Source organism: Triticum aestivum, chromosome 2D (assembly GCF_018294505.1).
Source record: "Triticum aestivum cultivar Chinese Spring chromosome 2D, IWGSC CS RefSeq v2.1, whole genome shotgun sequence".
NCBI classification, from domain to species: Eukaryota; Viridiplantae; Streptophyta; class Magnoliopsida; order Poales; family Poaceae; genus Triticum; species Triticum aestivum.
In genome coordinates, this window is record NC_057799.1 from 422,925,489 (window position 1) to 422,951,717 (window position 26,229).

General features: G+C 43.8%; 1 protein-coding gene and 2 non-coding genes across 8 annotated transcripts; all 3 read left to right on the forward strand.

The window, feature by feature from the left end:
- Positions 1-7,105: 7,105 nt before the first annotated feature.
- On the forward strand, positions 7,106-10,908 carry LOC123053569 (uncharacterized). Of its 6 annotated transcripts, none has more exons than XM_044477039.1 (4): positions 7,106-7,394; positions 7,454-7,698; positions 9,806-9,961; positions 10,703-10,908. In XM_044477039.1, the coding sequence occupies exons 1-3, from the start codon at positions 7,317-7,319 to the stop codon at positions 9,891-9,893; spliced, it is 411 nt and encodes a 136-aa protein (XP_044332974.1). In that variant the 5' UTR covers positions 7,106-7,316; the 3' UTR covers positions 9,894-9,961; positions 10,703-10,908. The 6 variants fall into 6 exon arrangements, 1 of the variants encoding a protein (XP_044332974.1); XR_006425690.1 differs by adding an exon at positions 8,557-8,717 and having other exon boundaries at positions 7,111-7,698; XR_006425691.1 differs by adding an exon at positions 8,557-8,655 and having other exon boundaries at positions 7,111-7,698.
- LOC123056304 (small nucleolar RNA R64/Z200 family) lies at positions 8,864-8,960 on the forward strand. The gene has a single exon (XR_006426728.1). It is a non-coding gene; the product is annotated as a small nucleolar RNA R64/Z200 family (small nucleolar RNA).
- On the forward strand, positions 9,044-9,128 carry LOC123056293 (small nucleolar RNA Z199). The gene has a single exon (XR_006426717.1). It is a non-coding gene; the product is annotated as a small nucleolar RNA Z199 (small nucleolar RNA).
- Positions 10,909-26,229: the final 15,321 nt, after the last annotated feature.

Sequence of the window (26,229 nt, forward strand, 5' to 3'; positions counted from 1 at the left end):
GTAGTAGATGCAGGCAGGAGTCGGTCTACTTGTCGCAGACGTGATGCCTATATACATGATCATACCTAGATATTCTCATAACTATGCTCAATTCTATCAATTGCTCAACAGTAATTTGTTTACCCACCGTAATACTTATGCTCATGAGAGAAGCCACTAGTGAAACCTATGGCCCCCATGTCTATTTTCCATCATATTAATCTTCCAACACTTAGCTATTTCTGGCACCGTTTATTTTGCTTTCTTTACTTTTAATCTTTATCATAAAAATACCAAAAATATTATCTTATCATATCTATCAGATCTCACTTTGGTAAGTGACCGTGAAGGGATTGACAACCCCTTTATTGCGTTGGTTGCGAGGATTTTATTTGTTTGTGTAGGTGCGAGGGACTCGTGCGTGGCCTCCTACTGGATTGATACCTTGGTTCTCAAAAACTGAGGAATATACTTATGCTACTTTACTGCATCACCCTTTCCTCTTCAAGGGAAAATCAATGCAGTGCTCAAGAGGTAGCATGTCCCTAGCATGCCTCTACTTGACTAGCTCGTTAATCAAAGATGGTTAAGTTTCCTAACCATATACATGTGTTGTCATTTGATGAACGGGATCACATCATTAGAGAATGATGTGATGGACAAGACCCACCCGTTAGCTTAGCATAAATGATCGTTTAGTTTTATTGCTATTGCTTTCATCATGACTTATACATGTTCCTCTGGCTATGAGATTATGCAACTCTCGAATACCAGAGGAACACCTTGTGTGCTATCAAACGTCACAACGTAACTGGGTGATTATAAAGATGCTCTACAGGTGTCTCTGATGGTGTTTGTTGAGTTGGCATAGATCGAGATTAGGATTTTTTCACTCCGTGTATCGGAGAGGTATCTCTGGGCCCTCTTAGTAATGCTCATCACTATAATCCTTGCAAGCAATGTGACTAATGAGTTAGTTGTGGGATGATGCATTACGGAACGTGTAAAGAGACTTGCCGGTAACGATATTCAACTAGGTATGATGATACCGACGGTCGAATCTCGGGCAAGTAACATACCGATGACAAAGGGAACAACGTATGTTGTTATGCGGTTTGACCGATAAAGATCTTCGTAGAATATGTAGGAGCCAATATGAGCATCCAGGTTCCGTTATTGGTTATTGACCGGAGATGTGTCTCGGTCATGTCTACATAGTTCTCGAACCCGTAGGGTCCGCACGCTTAACGTTCGATGACGATTTGTATTATGAGTTATGTGATTTGATGTATCGAAGTTTGTTCGGAATCCCAGAGCCGAGACATAAAGATTGATATATTGGAAGGTTGTGTTTGGACACCGGAATGGTTTCGGAAAGGTTCGGACATTTTCCAGAGTACCGGGGGTTACCAGAATCCCCCCGGGGAGTTAATGGGCCATCATGGGCCCTAGTGGAGAGAGGAGGCGGCGGCCAAGTGGAGGCGTGCGCCCCCCAAGCCCAAAACGAATTGGACTAGGGTTGGGGGGCGGCCCCCCTTTCCTTCTCTCCTCCTTCCCTCCTTCTCCTAGTGGGAATAGGAAAGGGGGGCGAATCCTACTTGGACCGGGAGTCCAAGTAGGACTCCCCCCATGGCGCGCCCCCCTTGGGCCGGCCACCTCTCCTCCCCCTTTATATACGTGGGAGGGGGTCATCCCAAAGACACACCAAGCCTTCTCTTAGCCGTGTGCGGTGCCCCCTCCACAGTTACACACCTCGGTCATATCGTCGTAGTGCTTAGGCGAAGCCCTGCGCCCGTAACTTCATCATCACCGTCGCCACACCGTCGTGCTAACAGAACTCTCCCTCGTCCTCGACTGGATCAAGAGATCGAGGGACGTCATCGAGCTAAACGTGTGCTGAACGCGGAGGTGCCATACATTCGGTGCTTGGATCGGTTGGATCGCGAAGACGTTCGACTACATCAACCGCGTTACTAAATGCTTCCGCTTTTGATCTACGAGGGTACGTGGACACACTCTCCCCGCTTGTTGCTATGCATCTCCTAGATAGATCTTGTGTGATTGTAGGTAAATTTTTTGAAATACCGCGTTCCCCAATAGAATTTGGCCCTTCGAAAGAACAAATCTTTCATTCTCATGAGTCCCTTCCAGAAAGGAGAATCTGTAGGTCTTGCGGTAACTTGGGCTAAGGTTTTTGAGTGTAAATATTTGTTTCGTAGTATCTCAGCCCACATACCATCATGTTCTACTGACAACTGATATAACCATTTACTCATTAAACATTTATTCTTAATCTCTAGGTTTTCAATGCCAAGACCACTCTGGTCCTTGGGTCTGCAAATGATATCCCACCTAGCCAATCGGTATTTCTTATTAATGTCATCTGACTGCCAAAAGAATCTAGATCGATAGAAATCAAGTCTCTTCCGTACCCCCTTAGGTACTTCAAAGAAACATAACAGGAACATCGGCACACTAGTTAATACTGAATTAATTAGAACTAACCGACCTCCATACGACATTAGCTTGCCCTTCCAGCAGCTAAGTTTTTTTTCAAATCGATCTTCGATACATTTCCATTCTTTATTAGTCAGTTTTCGATGATGAATGGGAATGCCGAGATAACTAAAAGGCATAAATCCCAATTCACATCCGAACAATTGTTTATATGTCTCTTGTTCTTCTTTGGCTCTCCCAAAACAGAACAATTCGCTCTTATGGAAATTAATTTTTAATCCCGACAATAGTTTCATGTTTCTGGCCTTTGCGAGATCATGTTCCATGAAATGGATAGTATCGTCGGCATACTGTAAGATGGAAACTCCCCCATCAACGAGATGCGGTACTAGTCCACCTACGTGACCTTTCTCTTTGGCCCTTCCAATGAGAATGGCTAACATATCTGCTACTATATTGAATAGTAGCGGAGACATCGAATCACCTTGTCTCAAACCCTTATGAGTCTGAAAGTAGTGCCCTATATCATTGTTAACCCTAACTCCGACACTACCTTTTTAGACTAGGGAATCCACCTGACTCCTCCACATGTTGTTAAAACCCTTCATGCGCATTGCCTGCTGAAGGAACGACCACTTGACTTTATCGTATGCCTTTTCAAAATCAACTTTTAAGATAACCCCATCTAGTTTCTTCGAGTGGATTTCGTGGAGAGTTTTGTGTAAGACAACCACCCCTTCTAGGATATGTCGTCCTGGCATGAAAGCCGTCTGACTTGGTTGCACCACCGAGTGTGCGATCCGTGTCAATCTATTAGTCCCCACTTTAGTGAAAATTTTGAAACTCACATTTAATAGGCATATCGGTCTGAACTGCTCAATGCGAATTGCTCCTTCTTCGGTAAGAGCGTAATCATACCAAAGTTAAGGTGGAAAAGCTCAAGCTGCCCATTAAAGAAATCTTGAAACATCGGCATAAGATCTTTCTTTATAATATGCCAACATTTCTTATAGAACTCCGCAGGGAACCCATCTGGTCTCGATGCTTTATTCGGTTTCATTTGAGCGATAGCATCGAAAACCTCCTTTTCCGTAAACGGTGCGGATAAGATCTCATTCTCATCCGACCGTAGTTGAGGAGTATCCTCTATAACCGACTCATCTAGGGTAACCGCGTTAGCTACCGGAGACCCAAAGAGTTGTTTATAGTAGTTGGAAATATATGCCTTGAGGTTCTCGTGCCCTACAATAGTCCCTTCATCCTGCTCAAGCTGGATTATCTTCTTCTTCCTATGTTTGCCATTTGCAATCATATGGAAAAATGGAGTGTTGTCATCCCCGTGGACGACTTTGAGCACTTTAGCGCGCAAGGCCCATTTCATCTCTTCTTCTCTAAGAAGACTACATAAGCTCTGTTCAGCCCTAGCTGTAGCAGCCTGCTCAGACGCATCAAGCAAGATCGATTCAGCTTTAAGATCTAAAGCCTCGATCAATTATATTAGTCGTTCTTTCTCACTGTAAGAAATATGTCAACTAGTGACCTTCTGTGAGTGACCCTGGAAGAATTGGTCGTAAATCTATGACCATTTGAGACCAATTGGTCAAAAGCTGTTTGGGAGGGTTCAAACCCTAAAACATAACGACCATTTTGCTCAGAAAGGTCGTGGTTTCCTTGCACAAAATGGTCGTAAGCAGATAATATTGTTCACTCCCCCTATTTTTACCCAATTGCGACCAACTTAAAAGGTCATATTTTATAATTTGTACTGCCTCAAAATAGTTGGACGTCCACGTCAATAGTTTCGCTTATGTGTTATGTCCATGTGTCGGTCACCTCAGCAGTTTCACCTACGTGTCATGTCCACGTGTCTATATTGCATTAGGTTTATACTTGAATCCATTATAATCCAATGACATGTGGGACCCAACAACCACCAACATGACATATGGGCACCATCAAATTGAAATGCAGGACCCATACCGACCTGACAATCAGGCCCCACCACTGAACTGACGAGCAGGCCCCACCACTGAACTGACGAGCAGGCCCCACCACTGACCTGACGAGCGGGACACATAATGCAAGGCCTAAACCAGAAAACTACATAATAAAAGAAATATGAGATTGTGGGAATCGAACCCACGCCCTCATCCACCTGCTAGCAGTTCCAAACCACTACACCACCCCACTTTAGGTAACATAGGGTAAGAGGAAACTCTTTTGTAGTCTCACTGTCCGCACTCGGCCAAAGCCCATTTTCGAAAATGGGATCTCCTATACCGCGCGCTCTATTTCCTACTCTCCTCTCCTTTGGGAAGGCCCATATACGGCGCCCTGTTTTCTTAATTTATATTTGAAAAAAAAGATTGTGTATTCAAAAAAGTTATATATAAAAAATGTTTCTGAATTCACAACTTTTTAGAAAATGTTCAGAAAATTGAAAAATATTGGTTAATTACAAAAAATATCAATTAATAAAATGCTTAGGGATTCAAAAAAAGTTCATGCATTGCAAAAATATTCATCAAACCCCAAAAATGTTCATAAATTTCAAAAAGGTTTCCCAATTTTTTGATTTTTGTTTTGAATTTTTATGCCCGTTTCAAAATGCGGTCAAAACGGCGGGCATTACCGTTCCTAGCTAGTGGTTCAATCTTGGAAAACTTTTGATGTTTCTCTGATTAAATAGATACTTATGTACCTAGAAATGATTTTTGGAAAAAATAAAGAGCAAACTATGAGGCAGCTGCAGTTCAAATTTGACCTGCTTCCTACTTAATCGGCGGGAATTTGTCTTTTTCACCAGAGGTGGATCAAGGCTTTTGACACCCAACCATTTAGTCAATTGTGAATTAAATATGTCCTAGTATTTTATTAAATTGATTAGGTCCAATTTTGCAACAAATATATGGTAGGTCCCTCACAAAAAAAACCCATTTCAGGCACTCGAAAAATGGAAAATGAATTTTTCGTGCAAAGAAAATGAAAACTTCCTTAGGCAACATTGTTTAGAATTCAAAGATGCACCTTTGTGCACAATACGAGAACATTTGAACAAACTATGCCATGAATGTGGCCATAAGATTGATCATTTGGCTTGAAAGCCATGAATCTCACGCATGATAGCTCATTTCCGAGAACACTTTTTAAAAATAATTGTCGTATTACAAGTTTATTATTTTTCCTGGAAACTTGGTCACAAATAATGACACAATGCGAAGGTTTTCCAATTTTTTGATTTTTTTTGAATTTTTTATGCCCGTTTCAAAATGCGGTCAAAACGACGGGCTTGACCGTTCCTAGCTAGTGGTTGAATCTTGGAAAACTTTTGATGTTTCTCTGATTAAATAGATACTTATGTACCTAGAAATGATTTTTGGAAAAAATAAAGAGCAAACTATGAGGCAGCTGCAGTTCAAATTTGACCCGCTTCCTACTAAATCGGCGGGAATTTGTCTTTTTCACCAGAGGTGGATCAAGGCTTTTGACACCCAACCATTTGGTCAATTGTGAATTAAATATGTCCTAGTATTTTATAAAATTGATTTGGTCCAATTTTGCAACAAATATATGGTAGGTCCTTCACAAAAAAACTCATTTCGGGCACTCGAAAAATGGAAAATGAATTTTCCGTGCAAAGAAAATGAAAACTCCCTTAGGCAACATTGTTTGGAATTCCAAGATGCACCCTTGTGCACAATATGAGATCATTTGAACAAACTATGCCATGAATGTGGCCATAAGATTGATCATTTGGCTTGGAAGCCATGAATCTTCACGCATGATAGCTCACTTCTGAGAACACTTTTTAAAATAATTGTCGTATTATAAGTTTATTATTTTTCCTGGAAACTTGGTCACAAATAATGACACAATGCGAAGGTTTTCCAATTTTTTGAATTTTTTTGAATTTTTTATGCTCGTTTCAAAATGCGATCAAAACGACGACCTTGACCGTTCCTAGCTAGTGGTTGAATCTTGGAAATTTTTTGATATTTCTCTGATTAAATAGATACTAATGTACCTAGAAATGATTTTGGAAAAAATAAAGAGCAAACTATGAGGCAGCTGCAGTTCAAATTTGACCCACTTCCTACTGAATCGGCAGGAATTTGTCTTTTTCACCAGAGGTGGATCCAGGCTTTTGACACCCAACCATTTGGTCAATTATGAATTAAATATGTCCTAATATTTTATAAAATTGATTTGGCCCAATTTTGCAACAAATATATGGTAGGTCCTTCACAGAAAAAATCATTTCGGGCACTCGAAAAATGGAAAATGAATTATGCCATGAATGTCCTAATATTTTATAAAATTGATTTGGTCCAATTTTGCAACAAATATATGGTAGGTCCTTCACAAAAAAAATTCATTTTGGACACTCGAAAAATGATTAAAAATAGATAGAAAGATCAGAAATGCATAGAAATCGGTCCTTATCCACAAAATGTGGTCTAACTCTAGTCAAAATTTGTGTGGTGCCATTTTGCAAAATATTTTTGATATCTACTTTACAAAATCCCTCTATTTTTAGTACTTAGATACTTTTTTAAATCACTGGTTTTCTGAACCAATCAGGACTCTTCCATGGATCGATGACATGGCGCCCATCAATCCATCTCACCATCCCACATCCATCCATCCATCTATCTACAGAAAAAAAATGTAAAAGAGATACCCCACCACAGCCCAAACCCTAGCTCACATCACACCCACCGCCATCTTCCCCCATCGCACCCCTCCTCCGGATCTCCTCGCCGCCGCCGCCACCTCCCGATCCAATCTCTCCCCGCCGCCTCCCGATCCTTCCGCCGCCGCTCCGTCCTCCCCTTCCTTCCGCCCTCCATCTCTCCCCTCGCCTCCGCCACCCGACGGCCATGGCGCGCCTCTTCCTCATCCCAGATCAGATCCAGCGCCCCCAACCGCATCCATCCGTCAGAGGCGCTGGAGGCGCACTGTGCGGTTCTACTGGGCGGCGACCCGACGGCGTCCGGCGCATCACGCGCCGAACCATCTGTGCGGTTCTACTGGGCGGCGACCCGACGGCGTCCGGCGCGCTGCTCACCCGTCGGCCTCCAACGCCGACCAGGCGGCCGCTGAGTCCACCACGCCCACCCAGCCGCAGCCGGAAGAGCAGGAGGACGGGATGAGCTCCGGGACGGGGAATGTGGTGTGCGTCACCGGCGCGTCGGTCTACATCGTGTCCTGGCTCGTCAAGTTCCTCCTCCAGTGTGGCTACACCATCCGCGCCACCGTCAGGTACACTAGTACGGTCAGGACTCAGGATCCCACCCCACCCCCTTCCATCCCCTCCCCTTTTCCGCCTGCTCTAGCTGGTGGATCCATGGTTATCGGCTGGTCCCCACTGCCGCAGCGAGGGATTCATCGATTCAGTCATTCAGTGAGTGGGGGACTAGGTTTTGTTCAGGATGTGAAATTGGAACTGATAATACAAGGAAGAAGAAGAAGAAGAAGAAGCTGACTGAATTTGTTAGCATGCCGTGGGTGAGTGAGTGGCAGTGTTTGCAAGTCAACGCCATCTCCCTACTGCAACTGCCATATACTAGTATTATTATAAATCTAAGTCTAGAAGAGTCAAGGGGCAGCCATTCTGACCTGTGAATTTAAAAATACAGAACCGATTTCCCATAATACTGTTGCTAGCGTGTTTTGCTGCAACAGTCAATTTTTTTCATTATAAATCTTTTAGATTGTTCGAGTTCAAAATTAACATAAATTCCCTTGTATTATACTGAACTACTGTAGTTAGCAATAGCATCCTACGAGTGCTAGTGTCGGGGACTCCCTTAACAAAATTCTGCTCTGGCTCTGTTCACTCACTCCCTACTACTATAACTATATATCCAAGTCTAAATACAGAGTCAAGTGGCAGCCATTCTGACTTCTGAATTAGAAACTACACAAGTGAGTTCTCATAATAGTGTGGCTAGCGTGTTCCTGTGACAGTCAATATTTTTCATTATAAATCTATTAGATTAGATTGTTGGAGTTCAAAATCAGCATAAATTGGCACTTGGAATGTTTTCCCATGCTTTTCTTTTTTGTAATAAAACATGCATGCTCGGTGCTAACTCAACTGACGGTTCCTTCTTTCAGCCGACCCCAAGAAAACATTGCACCTGCAGGCCCTGGATGGAGCCAAGGACATTGCTAATCTTCTCTGCTCCTCCTAATCTTCTCTGAACCAGAAAACTGGTGCTGCTACTGACGCCCATACTGCTGCCCCTCTTTCTCTCCCAGTTGATTCGTCATCTCGGGTCATAATTTTTCTGCATTCCCTGTTGCTGTAGCTTGTTGGATGCATAGTTTGATCTCCCAATGGGAATTATTAGTAAATGGTGATGTCTGTGGTCACGAGATCCTTGGTTGCATCTGGTTTCTTAGTGACGTTTCCGCAGTTTGCAAAATGCTGTGATGAATCATGAAATCTACGACGTATGTCAGACATCAGAGATGCCATTTGGCATTGATGAGAAGATATTTCATATTCTAAGCAATAATGTTGCATTTCATACCGATAGTTGCCAAACTATAAATTGTTATAGCCTTTTTTCTTGCTGTCCATGCATGCTTATATGTTTGAGGGTCAAGTGATGAGGAATAAACCATCAACAATATGATGGAGCTCTTCTCCTCTGATTCTTAGTATTTAAGTCCCTGATGGTACCTCAACACCCTAATATGTTTGTGGCTTTCTATGCTATCCACATACTGAAGGAAGTTCTGCTATCTTCACAACAAATATAATTTTGCTTGAACGAGTTTATAAATTGAACTATCTCCACAACAAAGATATTTACCACAATGAGAAACTGCAACAATATGACAGGAGTTACACTCCCGTGATTCGTAGTTTAAAGTCTGATGATTTCTTATCTTCAAATAACCGTTGTCTTGTGAAATGCAATGCTGCTCACGTTCTTGTTTTCTTATGAATTGCTTGATGCAATTTCTAAGACGGGTTTCTTTGACATTGAGGGAATATTGTCTTGGTACTTGTATATCCATCAGCTGTTACTGTGCCTTTGTGGCGCAGTCTGAATCTCTGTAGACCGATCATATCTGAAGCATGAGCCAAGCACATCATGTCTACAGTTTCAGAACGGAAAACCAATCATGCTATATGTATTAAGCAACTCCATTGCAGTCTAATTTGTTCAGAATGGAGATGAAAACTTTGGTTGGTTTGCATCATACCTATAGCCATATATATATAAAGCTTCCATTTAACGTCCAAAGAATGCATACCTGATTTGAGTTAGACTCTAGTCTTGACTATTTTATGTAGGTGGCAACTGACAAGTTGAGTTTCAGTCTAGCTCATCTGAAGTTTCTCTGTATGCAGGAGGGCGAGCTGGAGGAGCTTGAGAAGGGTGTGTAGCCTGCGTGGGAGCGCTTGGTCCACCCGCTCGAGCGCATCGTCGACAGGCTGAACGTCGTTGACCACATCAAGGCCGTCAAGGACTCGCCCGACCTCTGTGCCGCCGTCAAGGATCTCCAGGTAGTCTCTTCTTCTGTCACGCCACCTGTGATCTGGACGAACGAAGCCATTGATTGGTCAGCGCATCATCAGATGATGATGCTGTCTCTGTATTTCTTCTTACTCCATGAATTAACCCTGATGAATGCTGCTTGTTTTGCACAAGTTGACAAGGACACTAGCTAGAGCGCACTGCCGCTCCTCTTCTTGAATGCAACATAATCTGAAATTCATTCAGTTCCACTGTGCGTAAACACTATAGTGTACAACTATCAACTTGTTTCACTTCTCAGTTTGTCACCCATTCAGCTTACTTACTGGGACATCTTTCTTGTAAGAGTTTATTTGATAGTACAATATGTTAGAAGAAACTACCATGTCTCTGGAATGGATCATCAATCACTCTTCATACACTTGCAACTCAGTTTCTTTCATATAAGTTCTGCTGCCTTTCTTTAGGTTGAGATACTGCCCTGTTAATTGCTTTAACAAACATTATCATTTGCCATATTGCTTTAACAAACATTATCATTTTTTTCCGTTTCTCAAATACAAAATAGCTTGCTCCTTCTAGTTGTGGCATCCCCACTGTTAATCTTTATGATGTTGTTCCTCACTAATATAATATTTACTGATTATTGGTAGTCACTAGTATTCACTGATAACTATGCCTCGTTTTGATTGTTCTATTGTTATTTATGCCAAAAGGTTAACATGTTCGAATTTATTTTGTTCCTGACCATTTTGTTTTATAACATGTAGATGGTGGCCTCTATTCATGTTTTGTTGTGAGCTCCAGGATGAAGAAGTTGGAAGAAGCAATGCATGCTGGATTTAGGCATGCATGCATGCTCTAGTATCCTGTGATGCTCCTGATTATGATTTAATCGTACACTAATCATGCACGCAAATGTGTACGATCAAGATCAGGAACTCACGAGAATATATCACAATACAACTATACAACATAAATAAGTCATACAAGCATCATAATACAAACCAGGGGCTTCGAGGGCTCGAATACAAGTGCTCGATCATAGACGAGTCAGCGAAAGCAACAATATCTAAGTACAGACATAAGTTAAACAAGTTTGCCTTAAGAAGGCTAGCACAAACTGGGATACAGATCGAAAGAGGCGCATGCCTCCTGCCTGGGATCCTCCTAACTACTCCTGGTCGTCGTCAGCGGGCTGCACGTAGTAGTAGGCACCTTTGGTGTAGTAGGAGTCGTCGTCAACGGTGGCGTTTGGCTCCTGGGCTCCAGCATCTGGTTGCGACAACCAGGTAGAAAGGAAAGGGGGAAAAGAGGGAGAAAAGCAACCGTGAGTACTCATCCAAAGTACTCGCAAACAAGGAGCTACACTATATATGTATGGGTATATGTGTAAAGGGCCATATCGGTGCACTGAATTGCAGAATGCCAGAATAAAAGGAGGATAGCTAATTCTGTCGAAAACTACGCTTCTGGCCACCTCCATCTTGCAGCATGTAGGAGAGAGTAGATGGTAAGTTCACTAAGTAGCATCGTATAGCATAATCCTACTCGGCGATCCCCTCCTCGTCGAGCGATCATCGGGGTGTATCTGGCACTTGGAAGAGTGTGTTTTATTAAGTATCCAGTTCTATTTGTCATAAGGTCAACGTACAACTCCGGGTCGTCCTTTTACCGCTGGACACGGCTATTCGAATAGACAAACTTCCCTGCAGGGGTGCACCACATAACCCAACACGCTCGATCTCATTTGGCCGGACACACTTTACTAAGCAGTAGGATAGCAGGTAAGGGTAACAACTGTAGCAACAATGACAGGCTATACAGCAGAATAGGATTAACCGAAAGCAGTAACATGCTACACTCTTCTAATGCAAGAAGTATAGAGAAGAGTAGACGATATCTGGTGATCAAGGGGGGGGGCTTGCCTGGTTGCTTTGGCAAGGAGGGGTCGTCAACACCGTAGTCGTACTGGGTAGCAGCGGCGTCGGTCTCGGTGTCTAACGAGAGAAGAGGGGGAAGAAACAATAAATATAATGCAAACATAAGCATGACGATGGAAGACATGTCAACGCGCGGGGCTAGGTGTGCCCTAACGCGGTAGGAGGTGGTACCGGCGAAGGGGGGAAACATCCGGTAAAGTATTCCCGGTGTTTTGCGTTTTCGGACAGATGAACCGGAGGGGGAAAGTTGCGTGTTTGGTATGCTAGGGATGTATGGCGGACGAACAGGTTGCGTCCGGATTCGTCTCGTCGTTCTGAGCAACTTTCATGTACAAAGTTTTTCCATCCGAGCTACGGTTCATTTGATATTAATTTAAAAAGGATTTATCTTTTTCTAGAATTAACAGAATTAATTTAATTAGAAAAAGGTAATTATGACGCCAGCATGATGTCAGCAGTCAACGTTGACCGTTGACCTGGTCAACCTGACAGGTGGGTCCCACCTGTTAGGGACTGCTTAGCTAATTAATAATAGTTAATTAGGTTAATTAGTTATTAGGTTAACTAGTTATTAGGTTAATTAATCTTAATGAGTTAATTTAAACAAAACTAATTAAGTTAATTAATTAATTGATATTTTATTTATTTATTATTATTTTTAGTTCCTTTTTATTTAAAACGTTCTGGGCATGGGCCCCACATGTCATTGGCATAGGGGGGGCCAGCTGTCATAGGCCCTAAGGGCCATAGTGGGTTCGGGCGACGGGAGTTATCGGGTGCGGGCGCCGCGCACCCGCACGGAGGCGACGGAGGGTGCGGGCAGGTGTGGTCGCCCGCGGTGGTGCGGCGACGGACCGGCCGGACGGGGTGCGTGCGGGAGCAATGGGGCGACGGGGGGTTGGTGCGCGTGCGCATGCGCGCGGTGGCCAGGCGCGGCCCGGACGCGCGAGGGGCGCGCGGAGGGCGCAGTCGGGCACGGCGACCACGGTGCAGCAGGGCGACGGTGAGCGAAAGCGAACTCGCGGGCGCGGGCGGAGACGTGCAATGCCGGCCCAGGGAGCGAGCGGCGCGGCCGGCACGGAGCAGAGGAAGGGAAGGGGGAGGGCAAGGCCCTCACCGGCGTTGAAGAGGAGGGGTGGCGGCGAGGCTCGAGGGAACAGTTGTGGAGGAGGACGGGGACGGCCGGCGCAGGGGAGGAGGCTACGACGTAGAGGACGGCGGGGAGGCAGTCCAGCGACGGGGGGGGGGGGGCTCCGCGCAGCGACGTCGGCCTCTGGGCGCCGCGGGTGTCGGGGCGAGGCGGGGAGACGACGGCGATGAGGCCCGGCGTGTCGAGGCCGTGCGCCGCTGCGGCGGCGGGGCAGCGCCGGGAGCGGGCGCCGGCATCGTGGGAGGGGGGAGCATGGGGCGCGGTCGTCGGGGTGGATCCCCGATCCAGATCGGGGGGGAGTGGGAGGAGTGAGGGGGTGTCGTGGGAGGGGGCGAGTGGGGGCGGTGAGGGGTTAGGGTTTCGGGGCGTGGGGGGTTAAGTGGTGGGGGCGGGCCGGCCTGGGGTTGGCTTGGTGGGCCAAGGCCTAGTGGCGAAGGGGGGTTTCCTTTTCTTTATTTTTGTTTTACTTTTCTTTTCTCTTTTTATTTATTTTGTTTCTTCATTTTTTTATTTATCTTTCTTTTACTATTTTATAGTTTTACAAAAAGTGAAACCCTACCTAAAATAGAGTTACAATTATAACTACTACCACAAAAGGTTTTATCCTTGAACAAAATAGTATAGTACTTTATAAAATCCAAAACGCATTTATTTAATTGTTTTACCTACTATTTTAGTTACTTAAGTGCATTTAAACCTTTTATAAAAATGTGGTTTCTCCATCATAATTACCTATGCATTATTTGACACAACCCGAATAATTTAGTTATAATATTTGAAAACTTCTGTTGTTTTGCCTATTTTTAAATTTGAATTTGGAATCAGTTTTGAACTAATGCGAGATTAAGAACAGTAACTGTGGTGACGTGGCATCGTTAACGTGGGATTACTGTAGTTTAATTATTCGGGCGTCGCAATTGTCCTCCACAACAAGAAATCTCGTCCCGAGATTTAAGAGGTAGTGAAAGGGGGAAAGGTTTGGTAACGAATCTAGCGGTTTTTCTTATCAGGGCTTGCTCTTCTCGAAGAGGCCGGTCCAATACATTGATGTCTTCATTTCTCTGCTTCAGGTCATCATGATGAAGTCGGCATCCTTTCTTCCGGAACTCCATCGTACCTACGAAAGAATAAAGGGTGGGCATACAGGGAGAACAGAACTCTGCAAGGTCGACTATCTGGTCGATAACATCGAGGAAGGTGGCGAAAGTAACTCTCGAATTAAAACTTACGAAAATATCGAGAGCAAGGTAAGGAGGTATCATGGGAAGTTTCGAGCGGGCAGACAATCGTTCGATGCCTGAAACAAAGTGTGAAAGGGGTCCAGAGCAACGAGAATAAGTATTGCGTCTGATACCGGAATGGATCATTAGGAAGTTGGCTCGCGATTTACATACGAAGCCAAACGCGAGAAATAACTTTAGCAACAGGGGTGTACAGGAGAGCCAGGTTTCGATCCTGTGGAACTCTGGGTTATGGGCCCACCATGTGGGTTAAAAGTAGGAAGGGCGGTGACGTCTTGTATGACCATGTAGGCAACACATGTCAGCGGATAGCCTGTCAGTTATGTCGGCAACAACGTCGGTACCATGGGCGAGGGACGAAGAGAACCATCTTCCTGCTCGTTGAACGAGGCGGACCAATAGGCAAAGTTCTCATCCATCGGTAGTTACCGGAATGTCATCAATCAAAAGTAACAGGGTCTTTCTGACAGAATTGTACACTGGGGTGTTTACAATAGCAGGAGAATATTACTGCTTAGGTCATACAGATCACAAGAAAGGCTAAACCAAACAATGGAAAGGAAAAATATGATTATCAGGTTTAAGCAGAACAATGGAAAGGAAAATGTGTTTAAACACATATTTCAACGGTATATCCTTCCCAAGGACAAGCAGAGCATGATATCCATGACATGATATAATGTAGAAAACTCTTTAGGTAAGGGGAGAGAAATTTCATGACATTACCCATACAACAGTGTTTGGATAATTGAGCAAGAAAACATTTAGCATTGGGCTTCAAATGTTCTTGTCGAAAATCGGAGTACCACAGACATGCTTCGGGATAGCATTGACATGGTCTTCAAGCAAGGGTCGGACTTTGGATACTCAATGGATGCATCAGGAATAACTTGTAGAATAAGTCTTACAATTTCCTCATGGAAGAATGGATAACCTTGTTGAAAGGAAGAACTATAACAATAGGTCCTCCGGTCAAGTGTGCTAGGCATGACGTCACCTTACCGGGTCATATAAAGACCAATGTTATAACTCTTGAAAATATGCTCCAACCATCATAGCTGACCGAGATTCAGATCTGATCGGTGTTAGGAAACCTCAGACTCAGGATGCTTGAGAAGAAAAGGTGCCAGACAAATTGACGGGATGATATTGTAAGATTCTCAGGAAATGAACTATGAAGTGATTTCCGTTAACAAGAGTTCATCATTAACCCAAGGAGAGGACAAGGAGGTGGCTGATGGGCTAAGGACAATTCATCATGATTTCCAAAAGATGGATTTCCACAATTATGTGAACAAGGAGATAACATTTGTCGGATCGAATGATATAATGATGTATGTTCGAGGAAAACATACACAATTAAACATTGGTTGAAAGGTGCGCCCGAAATATGGGCATAGGTAGCCTGATCAATTGTTAGAATGGTGATTTAATAACTGATAGGCTAAAATGAACTATTGATCATTAACTTCAAAGCAATAGGGTTACAAGAAGTACTGAATCCAAACAGCGTCGTTCACTTGTTGATACCCCGGTTGGAATCAACACGAGAACCAAGAAAGAATGGTGATGGTGAGAAGTATCATCATACCGAGAATTTCTAAGAGGTGGAGCAATCCCCACAACATTCTCGACAGAAAAGAAAGTAATACTTCAAGGCAGAACACAACACTAGCTGGAGAGCAAGTTGTATTCATAATGTCGACAAGTTCGCGATGAAAGGAAGTCAAGGGTGTTGTCGATGATAATAAAAATTGTCGAGGGCTAAGGATGGTATTTCTCATCACGAATTCGATTGATATCCTGTAAGAGCTCAGAATGTTGAGGATGATCACGACACAATTGTCGAGAGATTTCCTGAAGATGTAATCAATTGGTGATGACATCAAGTCAAAGGAATGATGAAGCGAAACGTTATTGGAACCACGAGTATGACACAAACTCGAAATCAAGCTTGCTGTTCAAGGACAAATGGTATGACGAGGAAGATCGACGTAAGATTAGCTCATCGTCGAAAATTGTGCTCCGGGATGAAGGATCCGGTAACACAGTTAAAATTTAGCACGATAATGATATAGCCAATCAGGCTAGGAATGACGTGATCGAGTACAAACTTGCAAGTAAAGAAGATTACTAAGAGTTGTTTAACCTCGACGCGGACTCGATTCAGTTATCGATGTCCTTGAGTGTTTAATAACTCGAAGCCCGTGAAAAACTGTAATCAGTGAGAATGTAGTACTTGATGAAGAACTCATAAGAAGTTATGCTGTTCCGTGATAATCTCGAGATACCAGGGGGGTAATACTCGACGACAAACCAAAGTAGGGGTTGGACTGGGGTATTGCTCTGCAGAAGACAAGTGCTCAACTTGTACGAGAAATGGTATTTAAAGGAGAACATGGTCGGAACCACGATTGCAAAAGGCCAGATCCCAGATATAAGATGAACTTATACCAAGGGAATAATTAATTTAAGAGAAGCTTTTAATGATAAGATCTACATCGTGTCCATGGGCATGAACACAAAGTTCAAGGTCGACTCCCACTTCTACAATGCATAACCTTTCATTCACTTCTCGCATTCGATGAAGTTGTATGGTAGAAAATTATCTGGTAAAATACCAGAAGGGTATGGCTTGTGAAAACCTTCGGGTTCATACGGTTTTTAGGGAAGGTATAGGTTCGATCCATCGGGGCATCTTAGAAACATATACCTCAAACTTCAAGAGTAAAATCACCAGCTCAAAAGTAGAGTATGGTTATCAAGCAGAGGATACAAATTACCAAAGGCATTATATATCCATGGAAATGATCATAAGGTTATTGAATATGAAGGACACTGTCGGATAATAACCCAACAAGGGGTCTTGTGGTCTACAACGGAGCTGATGCGAGTATCGGTACTCTATCAGAGGAAGAAGGAACGAAAGGGCATCGGACTATAAAAACAACTGAGTAATTCAAAGCTCAAATGCAAAGGAATTATCATTTCCAAATCAAGGGATCAGAAGCCAATGGTCTGATTAAGAATGGATAAGTTGAATAGACTTAGGGGTACAATCGACGGCAATTTGATTGGTCGATAACCAGTTCACTTTTCAAATGACGTCCGAGCCGGAAGGATGAATTCTAGGCTCTGATTGAGGATTGCGAGCATTCGCAACAAATTGAATCAACGGACTCAAAATGATAATGACAACAGATGCCAATAAGATTACGAGACTTAAGATTAATCATAATGCAAGTAAGCAAGAATTTCAAGAGCAAAAGGCTCCTGAGGATTTTCGGAAGATCGAATGGTATTTTGAACACTTTTGTGAAATACTTGAATCAACTGGGGATGAGCGGATACTCGGTAAGTGCGAGAATTATCCGTAGGGGTATTCGGGTGACAAAGAACAGCAAGGCAGTAAGCTCAAAGGATTCTCGGAACAACAGAGAGAATTTCGGGGTATCTTGTAATAACAAGATCAACTGGGAAACATTGTATGTATGGCGAGTATACGTGGTTATCCATAGGAGTTTATCGATGAAAGGGAATTGCAAAAGCGATGAACACAAGTTCTCGGGTTATCAGCGGAGAGTATCTTCAGGGTCTTCACGTGCAGCAGACGATCATCAGTAATAAGGGGCTCTCCGGGTGAAAGTGATAACGAGATCCTAATGTTAGATTTAGCAAAATTCACTTAACCCGAATAGAAGAGAGATCACAGTCCCAGAGTATAGACAAGGAGTAAAAGATCCTAATACCACCCAATGGCGACGTGGTCCCATAAGCCGCACAACCATGTTAGTAAAAACTTTTTCAATGACTAGACTCAACTTCGGCCAAGGAGTTGGAAAGGGGGATTCCTACAGGCAGTTGGCTCTGATACCAACTTGTGATGCCCCCGATTCAATCGTACACTAATCATGCACGCAAATGTGTACGATCAAGATCAGGGACTCACGAGAAGATATCACAACACAACTCTACAACATAAATAAGTCATACACGCATCATAATACAAGCCAGGGGCCTCGAGGGCTCGAATACAAGTGCTCGATCATAGACGAGTCAGCGGAAGCAACAATATCTAAGTACAGACATAAGTTAAACAAGTTTGCCTTAAGAAGGCTAGCACAAACTGGGATACAGATCGAAAGAGGCGCAGGCCTCCTGCCTGGGATCCTCCTAACTACTCCTGGTCGTCGTCAGCGGGCTGCACGTAGTAGTAGGCACCTTCGGTGTAGTAGGAGTCGTCGTCAACGGTGGCGTTTGGCTCCTGGGCTCCAGCATCTGGTTGCGACAACCAGGTAGAAAGGAAAGGGGGAAAAGAGGGAGAAAAGCAACCGTGAGTACTCATCCAAAGTACTCGCAAACAAGGAGCTACACTACATATGCATGGGTATATGTGTAAAGGGCCATATCGGTGGACTGAATTGCAGAATGCCAGAATAAAAGGAGGATAGCTAATCCTGTCGAAAACTACGCTTCTGGCCACCTCCATCTTGCAGCATGTAGGAGAGAGTAGATGGTAAGTTCACCAAGTAGCATCGTATAGCATAATCCTACTCGGCGATCCCCTCCTCGTCGAGCGATCACCGGGTTGTATCTGGCACTTGGAAGGGTGTGTTTTATTAAGTATCCAGTTCTAGTTGTCATAAGGTCAAGGTACAACTCCGGGTCGTCCTTTTACCGAGGGACACGACTATTCGAATAGATAAACTTCCCTGCAGGGGTGCACCACATAACCCAACACGCTTGATCCCATTTGGCCGGACACACTTTTCTGGGTCATGCCCGGCCGCGGAAGATCAACACGTCGCAGCCCCACCTAGGCTCAACAGAGAGGTCAGCACGCCGGTCTAAATCCTATGCACGCAGGGGTCTGGGCCCATCGCCCATTGCACACCTGCACGTTGCGTACGCGGCCGGAAGCAGACCTAGCCTAGTAGGCGTTCCAGTCCAATCCGGCGCGCGGCGCTCCGTCGCTGACGTCAAGAAGAGCTTCGGCTGATACCACGACGTCGAGTGCCCATAACTGTTCCCGCGTAGTTGGTTAGTGCGTATAGACCAAATGGCCAGACTCAGATCAAATACCAAGATCTCGTTAAGCGTGTTAAGTATCCGCGAACGCCGACCAGGGCCAGGCCCATCTCTCTCCTAGGTGGTCTCAACCTGCCCTGTCGCTCCGCCATAAAGTAACAGTCGGGGGCCGTTAGGAACCCAGGCCCACCTCTACCGGGATGGAGCCACCTGTCCTTTCAGCCCCCCTCATCAGAATCACTTACAGGTACTCAACGAGCCGACCCGACTTTAGTCATCACATGTGTCATGTATATAAAGTATATAGTATATACCCGTGATCACCTCCCGAAGTGATCACGGCCCAGTAGTATAGCATGGCAGACGGACAAGAGTGTAGGGCCACTGAGGGAACACTAGCATCCTATACTAAGCAGTAGGATAGCAGGTAAGGGTAACAACTGTAGCAACAATGACAGGCTATGCAGCAGAATAGGATTAACCGAAAGCAGTAACATGCTACACTCTTCTAATGCAAGAAGTATAGAGAAGAGTAGGCGATATCTGGTGATCAAGGGGGGGGCTTGCCTGGTTGCTTTGGCAAGGAGGGGTCGTCAACACCGTAGTCGTACTGGGTAGCAGCGGCGTCGGTCTCGGTGTCTAACGATAGATAAATATAATGCAAACATAAGCATGACGATTGAAGACATGTCAATGCGCGGGGCTAGGTGTGCCCTAACGCGGTAGGAGGTGGTACCGGCGAAGGGTGGAAACATCCGGGAAAGTATTCCCGGTGTTTCCCGTTTTCATACAGATGAACCGGAGGGGGAAAGTTGCGTGTTTGCTATACTAGGGATGTGTGGCAGACGAACGGGCTGCGTATCCGGATTCGTCTCGTCGTTCTGAGCAACTTTCATGTACAAAGTTTTTTCATCCGAGCTACGGTTCATTTTATATTAATTTAAAAAAGATTTTATCTTTTTCTAGAATTAATAGAATTAATTTAATTAGAAAAAGGTAATTATGACGCCAGCATGATGTCAGCAGTTAACGTTAACCGTTGACCTGGTCAACCTGACAGGTGGGTCCCACCTGTTAGGGACTGCTTAGCTAATTAACAGTAGTTAATTAGGTTAACTAGTTATTAGGTTAATTAATCTTAATTAGTTAATTTAAACAGAATTAATCAAGTTAATTAATTAATTAATTGATATTTTATTTATTTATTATTATTTTTAATTCCTTTTTTATTTAAAACGTTCTGGGCATGGGCCCCACATGTCATTGTCATTGGGGGCGGGGCCCAGCTGTCATAGGCCCTAAGGGCCATAATGGGTTCGGGCGACGGGCGTTATCGGGTGCGGGCGCCGCGCACCCGCACGGAGGCGACGGAGGGCGCGGGCAGGTCCGCTCGCCCGCGGTGGTGCGGCGACGGACCGGCCGGACGGGGTGCGTGCGGGAGCAATGGGGCGACGGGGGGTTGGTGCGCGTGCGCATGCGCGCGGTGGCCGAAAAGGTCACAAATGAAAAAACAATGACCTTTCAGTGACCAATAGTGATGGTCGCAAGTTGACATATTTCTTGTAGTGTCTCTTGTTTGTAAATCCCACTTTCATTTCTGGCCCAAGCCCTTAGAAATTGTCTGAGATGTCTGATCTTATTTTGCCATCTTTCTAGATGTGATCGCCCTTGAACGGGTTTCACCCATTCTCTTGCTACAATGTCAAGAAAGTTTTCTTTTTCAAACCAACTTAGTTCGAAAGAGAAGTTATTTTTGTTCCCAATGTGTGTCGCATCCTCTGAATCTAAAAGCAAGGGAGTGTGATCAGAAATCGCTCTCCGCATCACGCGTACCGACACTAGTGGGTACTTCTGCTCCCATTCCACACTAGCGAGTACTCTGTCCAGCTTCTCGTATGTTGGAATAGGCAACGAGTTGGCCTATGTGAATTGTCTACCCGTTAGTTCAATCTCCCTCGGATTGAGACTCTCAATTATCATGTTGAACATTAAGGACCAACGGCTATCGAAGTTGTCATTATTCTTCTCTTCTCTTCTCCGGATAATATTAAAATCTCCTCCCACTAGAATTGGAAGTCTTTCATCCCCGTAATCCTCACCAGATCAGCTAGGAAGTCAGGCTTAAGTTCAGGTTGGGCTGCTCCATATACAGCTACCAGAGACCAGCGGAAACCATCCACTTTTGACCTTACCCGAAATTTGACCGCAAATTCCCCTTGAACCACATTAATCACCTCTAAAGTTTCACACTTAACCCCCAACAAAATCCCACCGGATCTTCCTCTGGGAGGTAACACATGCCAATCAAAATCAACTCCGCCAGTCAAATTTTGGAGGAACTGCGAGGTGAAATTATCTCTTCCCATCTCCAGAAGTGCAAATAAAGTCAAGTTTATGCTCTATATATGTTTCTGCAAGGAATCTTGTTTTAGCCAAGTCTTTAAGACCTCTGCTATTCTAGAAAATTCCTTTCATAGGTCATCATGGAATATTTTCTTTAGCTTCACCCTAGCACTTCTACGTACGGCCGATGTAGGATATACCTTCCTCTTCCAGGAACGCTTAGGTTTTTCCAACACCGCCTGTACCCCATTTAACCCGATGGGATCCAGCCCCTCCGACTGAATGCTTAATTTCGGTACCACACCCTCCGTCTCTGAATCTTCAACCCCTCCTTCGACTTCCGAAGTAGGCAAGAGATCATTACAAAAACTCTCCAGGGCCATAATACCTAAGTTGTTAACCTCCTCATCATTCATTGGCCGTACTGCCGCCATATTACGAATAATTTTAGATGCCCGCTCGGCTTCTAAGTCTAACATGTCATTAACAGATTTGGCAACTTCCTTCCCATTAGAACCTAGTGAGACTCCTAGGCCGTTTGCCTTATTTATAATCTCAAGTTCAGTAAAATGCATAATGGAACAACTTTTATTAAATGACATACCTGTAGTCGCCTCGACATCTTGAAGCTTGGCTGCCCTCATAGCACGCCCTGACTGCAAGTCGTCCGCATCGGGTTGTTCCTGGATCCGGTTACTGATACGCCTACTAGCCGATACCGGATCCACGATCCCACCGAACGCAATAACCTTCTATTCATATTATTTTCAATTTTCTTTGGTGCATTTGGAAGTCAAGAAATGAAGTCCTTTTTGCTAGGAAGAATGGCTTGCCTCATTAGGTTCATCATGTCGCCATAGCCAATGTTGAATGTCAAGCGTTATAGGAGGGGTGAAAGGATAATAAGCAACAGATTGTGTCCACTCTTCCTTCACAACTTGTTGATATTTTCTTGTTGCAAAGAAATACCATCAAAAGGGACCTTATTGTGGGACCAAAAATCTACTTAGATGTTGCATTCAACTCTACAAATATCCCAGGCCCGCGGCCCAATGCAAAAGCTACAAGAATAGGAGTTTTCATATTTATTCCCGAAGGGGAGTCAAGCATACAAATTCAAATTCAAGCCTCTCTACCTCCCACAAATTCTCCCGTCCAAGCAGGAGCAGCATGCCTCCTCCTAGCAGAAGCAACAACTAATCTTCTTCAAGTCGGACCATCCTCATTCCTTGAAATATTCTCACATTGGCGAAGGCGACATCAATAAGGCATGTGATTTAGATAAGATTCATAGGGCCATCAGACAACCTCTAGCATATTTTCTTCGCCATCTTTGAACGGTCACATCCATACGTGTTCCACATTCCTAGGAGTTTGAATGGCATTGCCCACAATGTTGCTCACGGGAGTGGATGTGGGGCACGCAAGTGGGGGGCACCAAGTCGCATGCGCGCTTTTTTATTTTTGGCTTCCGATTTTCAAACCTTTTATATCTTTTGAAAGAACAATCCAAATTAAGTTATGCTTTCATATTCGTGTTTCTTGTGACGAGGGCTTTCAAATAAGATTGAATTTGAATATGTTTTGACGAATTTTGAAAATAAATGTTAAGTTTCAACTCTTGAAACTTAGTACGAGCGACCGATAAAAATGTTTTTTGTGCCTACAAACGACAAAAAAATGTCTTCAAAATTTATCTATGAAACTTGGTAAGAGCGAGCGAGAAAATCGAAAGTTTCAGATAAAAAGTCACACTGAAACTTAAAACTTACTATGCCCTCGTGCGGTATTCAACTACTACATGAATCGCGAAGCAATCAAACGGCCATGCAGGGCTTAGCAGGTGCATCCCCTGGGAATTTCCGTGTTGCCCACCAAGTCATATCTTTGGATGTACAAATTCAACTCACTGTCATAGAAACTGCATTGTTCTCTCCTTGCTCTCTGTTCAAAGTATACATGGTTGTGTAATCCATGCTGTACTATGCTCTTTAGCTGAATAAAGTTGGCGCCTCATGCGCCTTTTTCTGTTAAAAACAATCAAAATCTCTCATCATGTTTGCCCTTCGGCTGCAAAAGTGAAAATTGAGCTCTAGTTCGTAGGATCTGAACTGATGACCTGGGTGGAAGCAACCATCAATGTGTCATTACCCTAGTTGTGTGCGTTTTTTGGTAGGTATTTCTCTATATTTCTAAAAAAAATCATTTGATTTTTTTAGGATAGTAAAATTGAGTTTTCGGGCAACCGAACGTACCATTGCCCTTTGGCAGAAAACTTGATCCGTAAAGAAAAAAAAGCCTTGCTGATGGCTTGGGTTTGTATAACACAACAAATTTTGATTCCTCCCTTCGACCATGCACCTCACAAGAGTGACTTTTTCCAGGAGAGCATCAAGCATTTTATTCATCTACAAGAGCTTCACCATGAAAAAAAGAAAACAAAAAACTCGCTAGCCCTAGCCAACATGTGCACTGCCAAGTTTCAGATCTCAAAAGATATGGATGAACGAGCAAGATTCAAAAGAATTGTTAGTCGTCTCGATATAAAAAAATGACTAAAATGACTGTGTGTTGTTGTTGTGGGAGCCGTATTGAAACAAGTGAATTAATAGGTGCTAAAAGTAACTAAAACTGACTGAAAATATGTAAGAGTGTTCTCGGTTTGTATTCTAAAAAATGAACCATAAGAATTTAAAATGATGTATAAAAAGGAAAAAGTTTTGAATTGAACTTAACAGGACGCATATTTTAACAAAAGTGTGAAGCATGGTCTATATATTTCGCTTCAAACGTCTAACACGCATACCATCCATGACCGCACAAAAATTAACAAAGAAATTACTTGAAAAAGGTAATTTATTTGTGCATGCATGACTTGCCCATGACACACAATTTCAATCGAACAACTATCAATAATTGAGGTGGCATGGATGTGCTCATGTGCAGAAAAATCTAGCCATTTGAATGTAGAATGACACACAATTCCGATCAAAAGGCTATCAATAATTATAGAGAGATATGATAATAATAATAATCTAAAATTGATCATTGCTAGGTCTAGAAAACCAATACATTTTTCACTGGTATATCTTAGTACTTTAACTAAAAGTACTCTCGTTTAATGCAATTTTTGAGAGAGAAAAATATTAGTTGTCTTGGTTTTGGTGTTAGGGCATCTCCAACGCCATCCTCTAAAACAGACACAATTTTTGTCCGTGGACGTGGACTGGTCCGGACCAGTCCACGAACACTGATGCAGGATCCAACCATTTAACCTTGTCCTCTAAATGTACACCCTTGATTTTTTCTAAGTCCACAACACTCAAAATAATTATAGAGAACAACACGATTTATCCATAAATAATATGCAAATATCCCTGGTACACAATAGTTCAAATTTAAATATTGCATCCTAGATAACCGGATGTTCAACAAGTTTTTTGAATTCATCGATTCCAAATTCAACAATATTTGAGTCAGAATGGCACATGTCATCCCACATATACTGCCCCTTAAGCTTCAGCCAATAATGTATGTGCTTGAATGGCTTGCCCTCAGTCATGTAGTACAACACGACATCGTATGTTATACAATATGTACAACAACATTGAGTGAGTGAATGCATTAAACCAACACGTAGACCAATAAGAAGCAAAACTTTTGATCTCCATGGTTGGCGAGCCAAATGGCCACCTTTATCTCCACTCGGTGAATTGCACCGCAATACTTCATGACAGAGCTGCAGATGGTGTCCATCGATGCAATATCGACTTCACATTACATTCATGGAAGACGTGCATGTCGTAGGAATGAAGTTCTTTTGCTTATGGAACGACGCATGCACGCATTGCCAACAGATCGGCCCCTTGACTTCCTGCCTACAAAGTCTGCAAATACAACCAACCTCACATCGCACAACAACTCATCCTCAATCATCGAGTACCCCGTCATCGAATTACTCTAGGAAACAATAAAAAGCTCAAGGAAAAAGCTCAATGAAATTTGACTGAACACCTACCGGGCGTGGTGTCCGCTATGGACGTTGCTGGCAGGGAACAGAGGGTAACTGGCTGCGGAGGGATCCTGGGTGGGCAGGGGCGTAGTCCAAGGCGGGCAAGCGTGTTGGTGGGGGCTGCAGACGCCCGAGGATGCCACGACGGTGGCCGGAGAGGTACAACGGCGGTGACGGGCGATGAGGGTGCATATGCAAAGCAGGGGTGGAATGGCAGAGAACTGGACCAGGAGGGGGATTTGTGTGTCAGGGGTGTCGAAATCCTACGTGGTGGCGGTTCGGACTCCCGCAAAGCCTCCCCCTCAGTTTGCTTTCGGTTTGGGGGAAAACAGACATCCGGACGCGTCAACGGACCGATAAGGTACCGTGTTGGGTGGCGAAATGATTTGTTCGGACGCTTGCGGATGGTTTGAAGGGCCATGTTGGATATGAGCTATATTTCAACCAAGATACAACAAAATTCTCTTTCTTTATTAAATAAGGTACCATAGTAGATTTTTGTCCAGGTGGTGTGCTTTACATATATAGACATGGTGGAGCATTGAGACTGCCCTTTAACAAGGGTTAGGCGATTGATTCA

What these genes read in the sequence shown, in the direction of transcription:
- LOC123053569 (XM_044477039.1), top strand. Translation starts at nt 7,317, where the DNA reads ATGGCGCGCCTCTTCCTCATCCCAGATCAGATCCAGCGCCCCCAACCG. An exon ending in TCAGAGGCGCTGGAGGCGCA is followed by an intron (nt 7,395 to 7,453) that starts CTGTGCGGTTCT and finishes GCGCCGAACCAT; the next exon opens with CTGTGCGGTTCTACTGGGCG. An exon ending in ACCATCCGCGCCACCGTCAG is followed by an intron (nt 7,699 to 9,805) that starts GTACACTAGTAC and finishes CTCTGTATGCAG; the next exon opens with GAGGGCGAGCTGGAGGAGCT.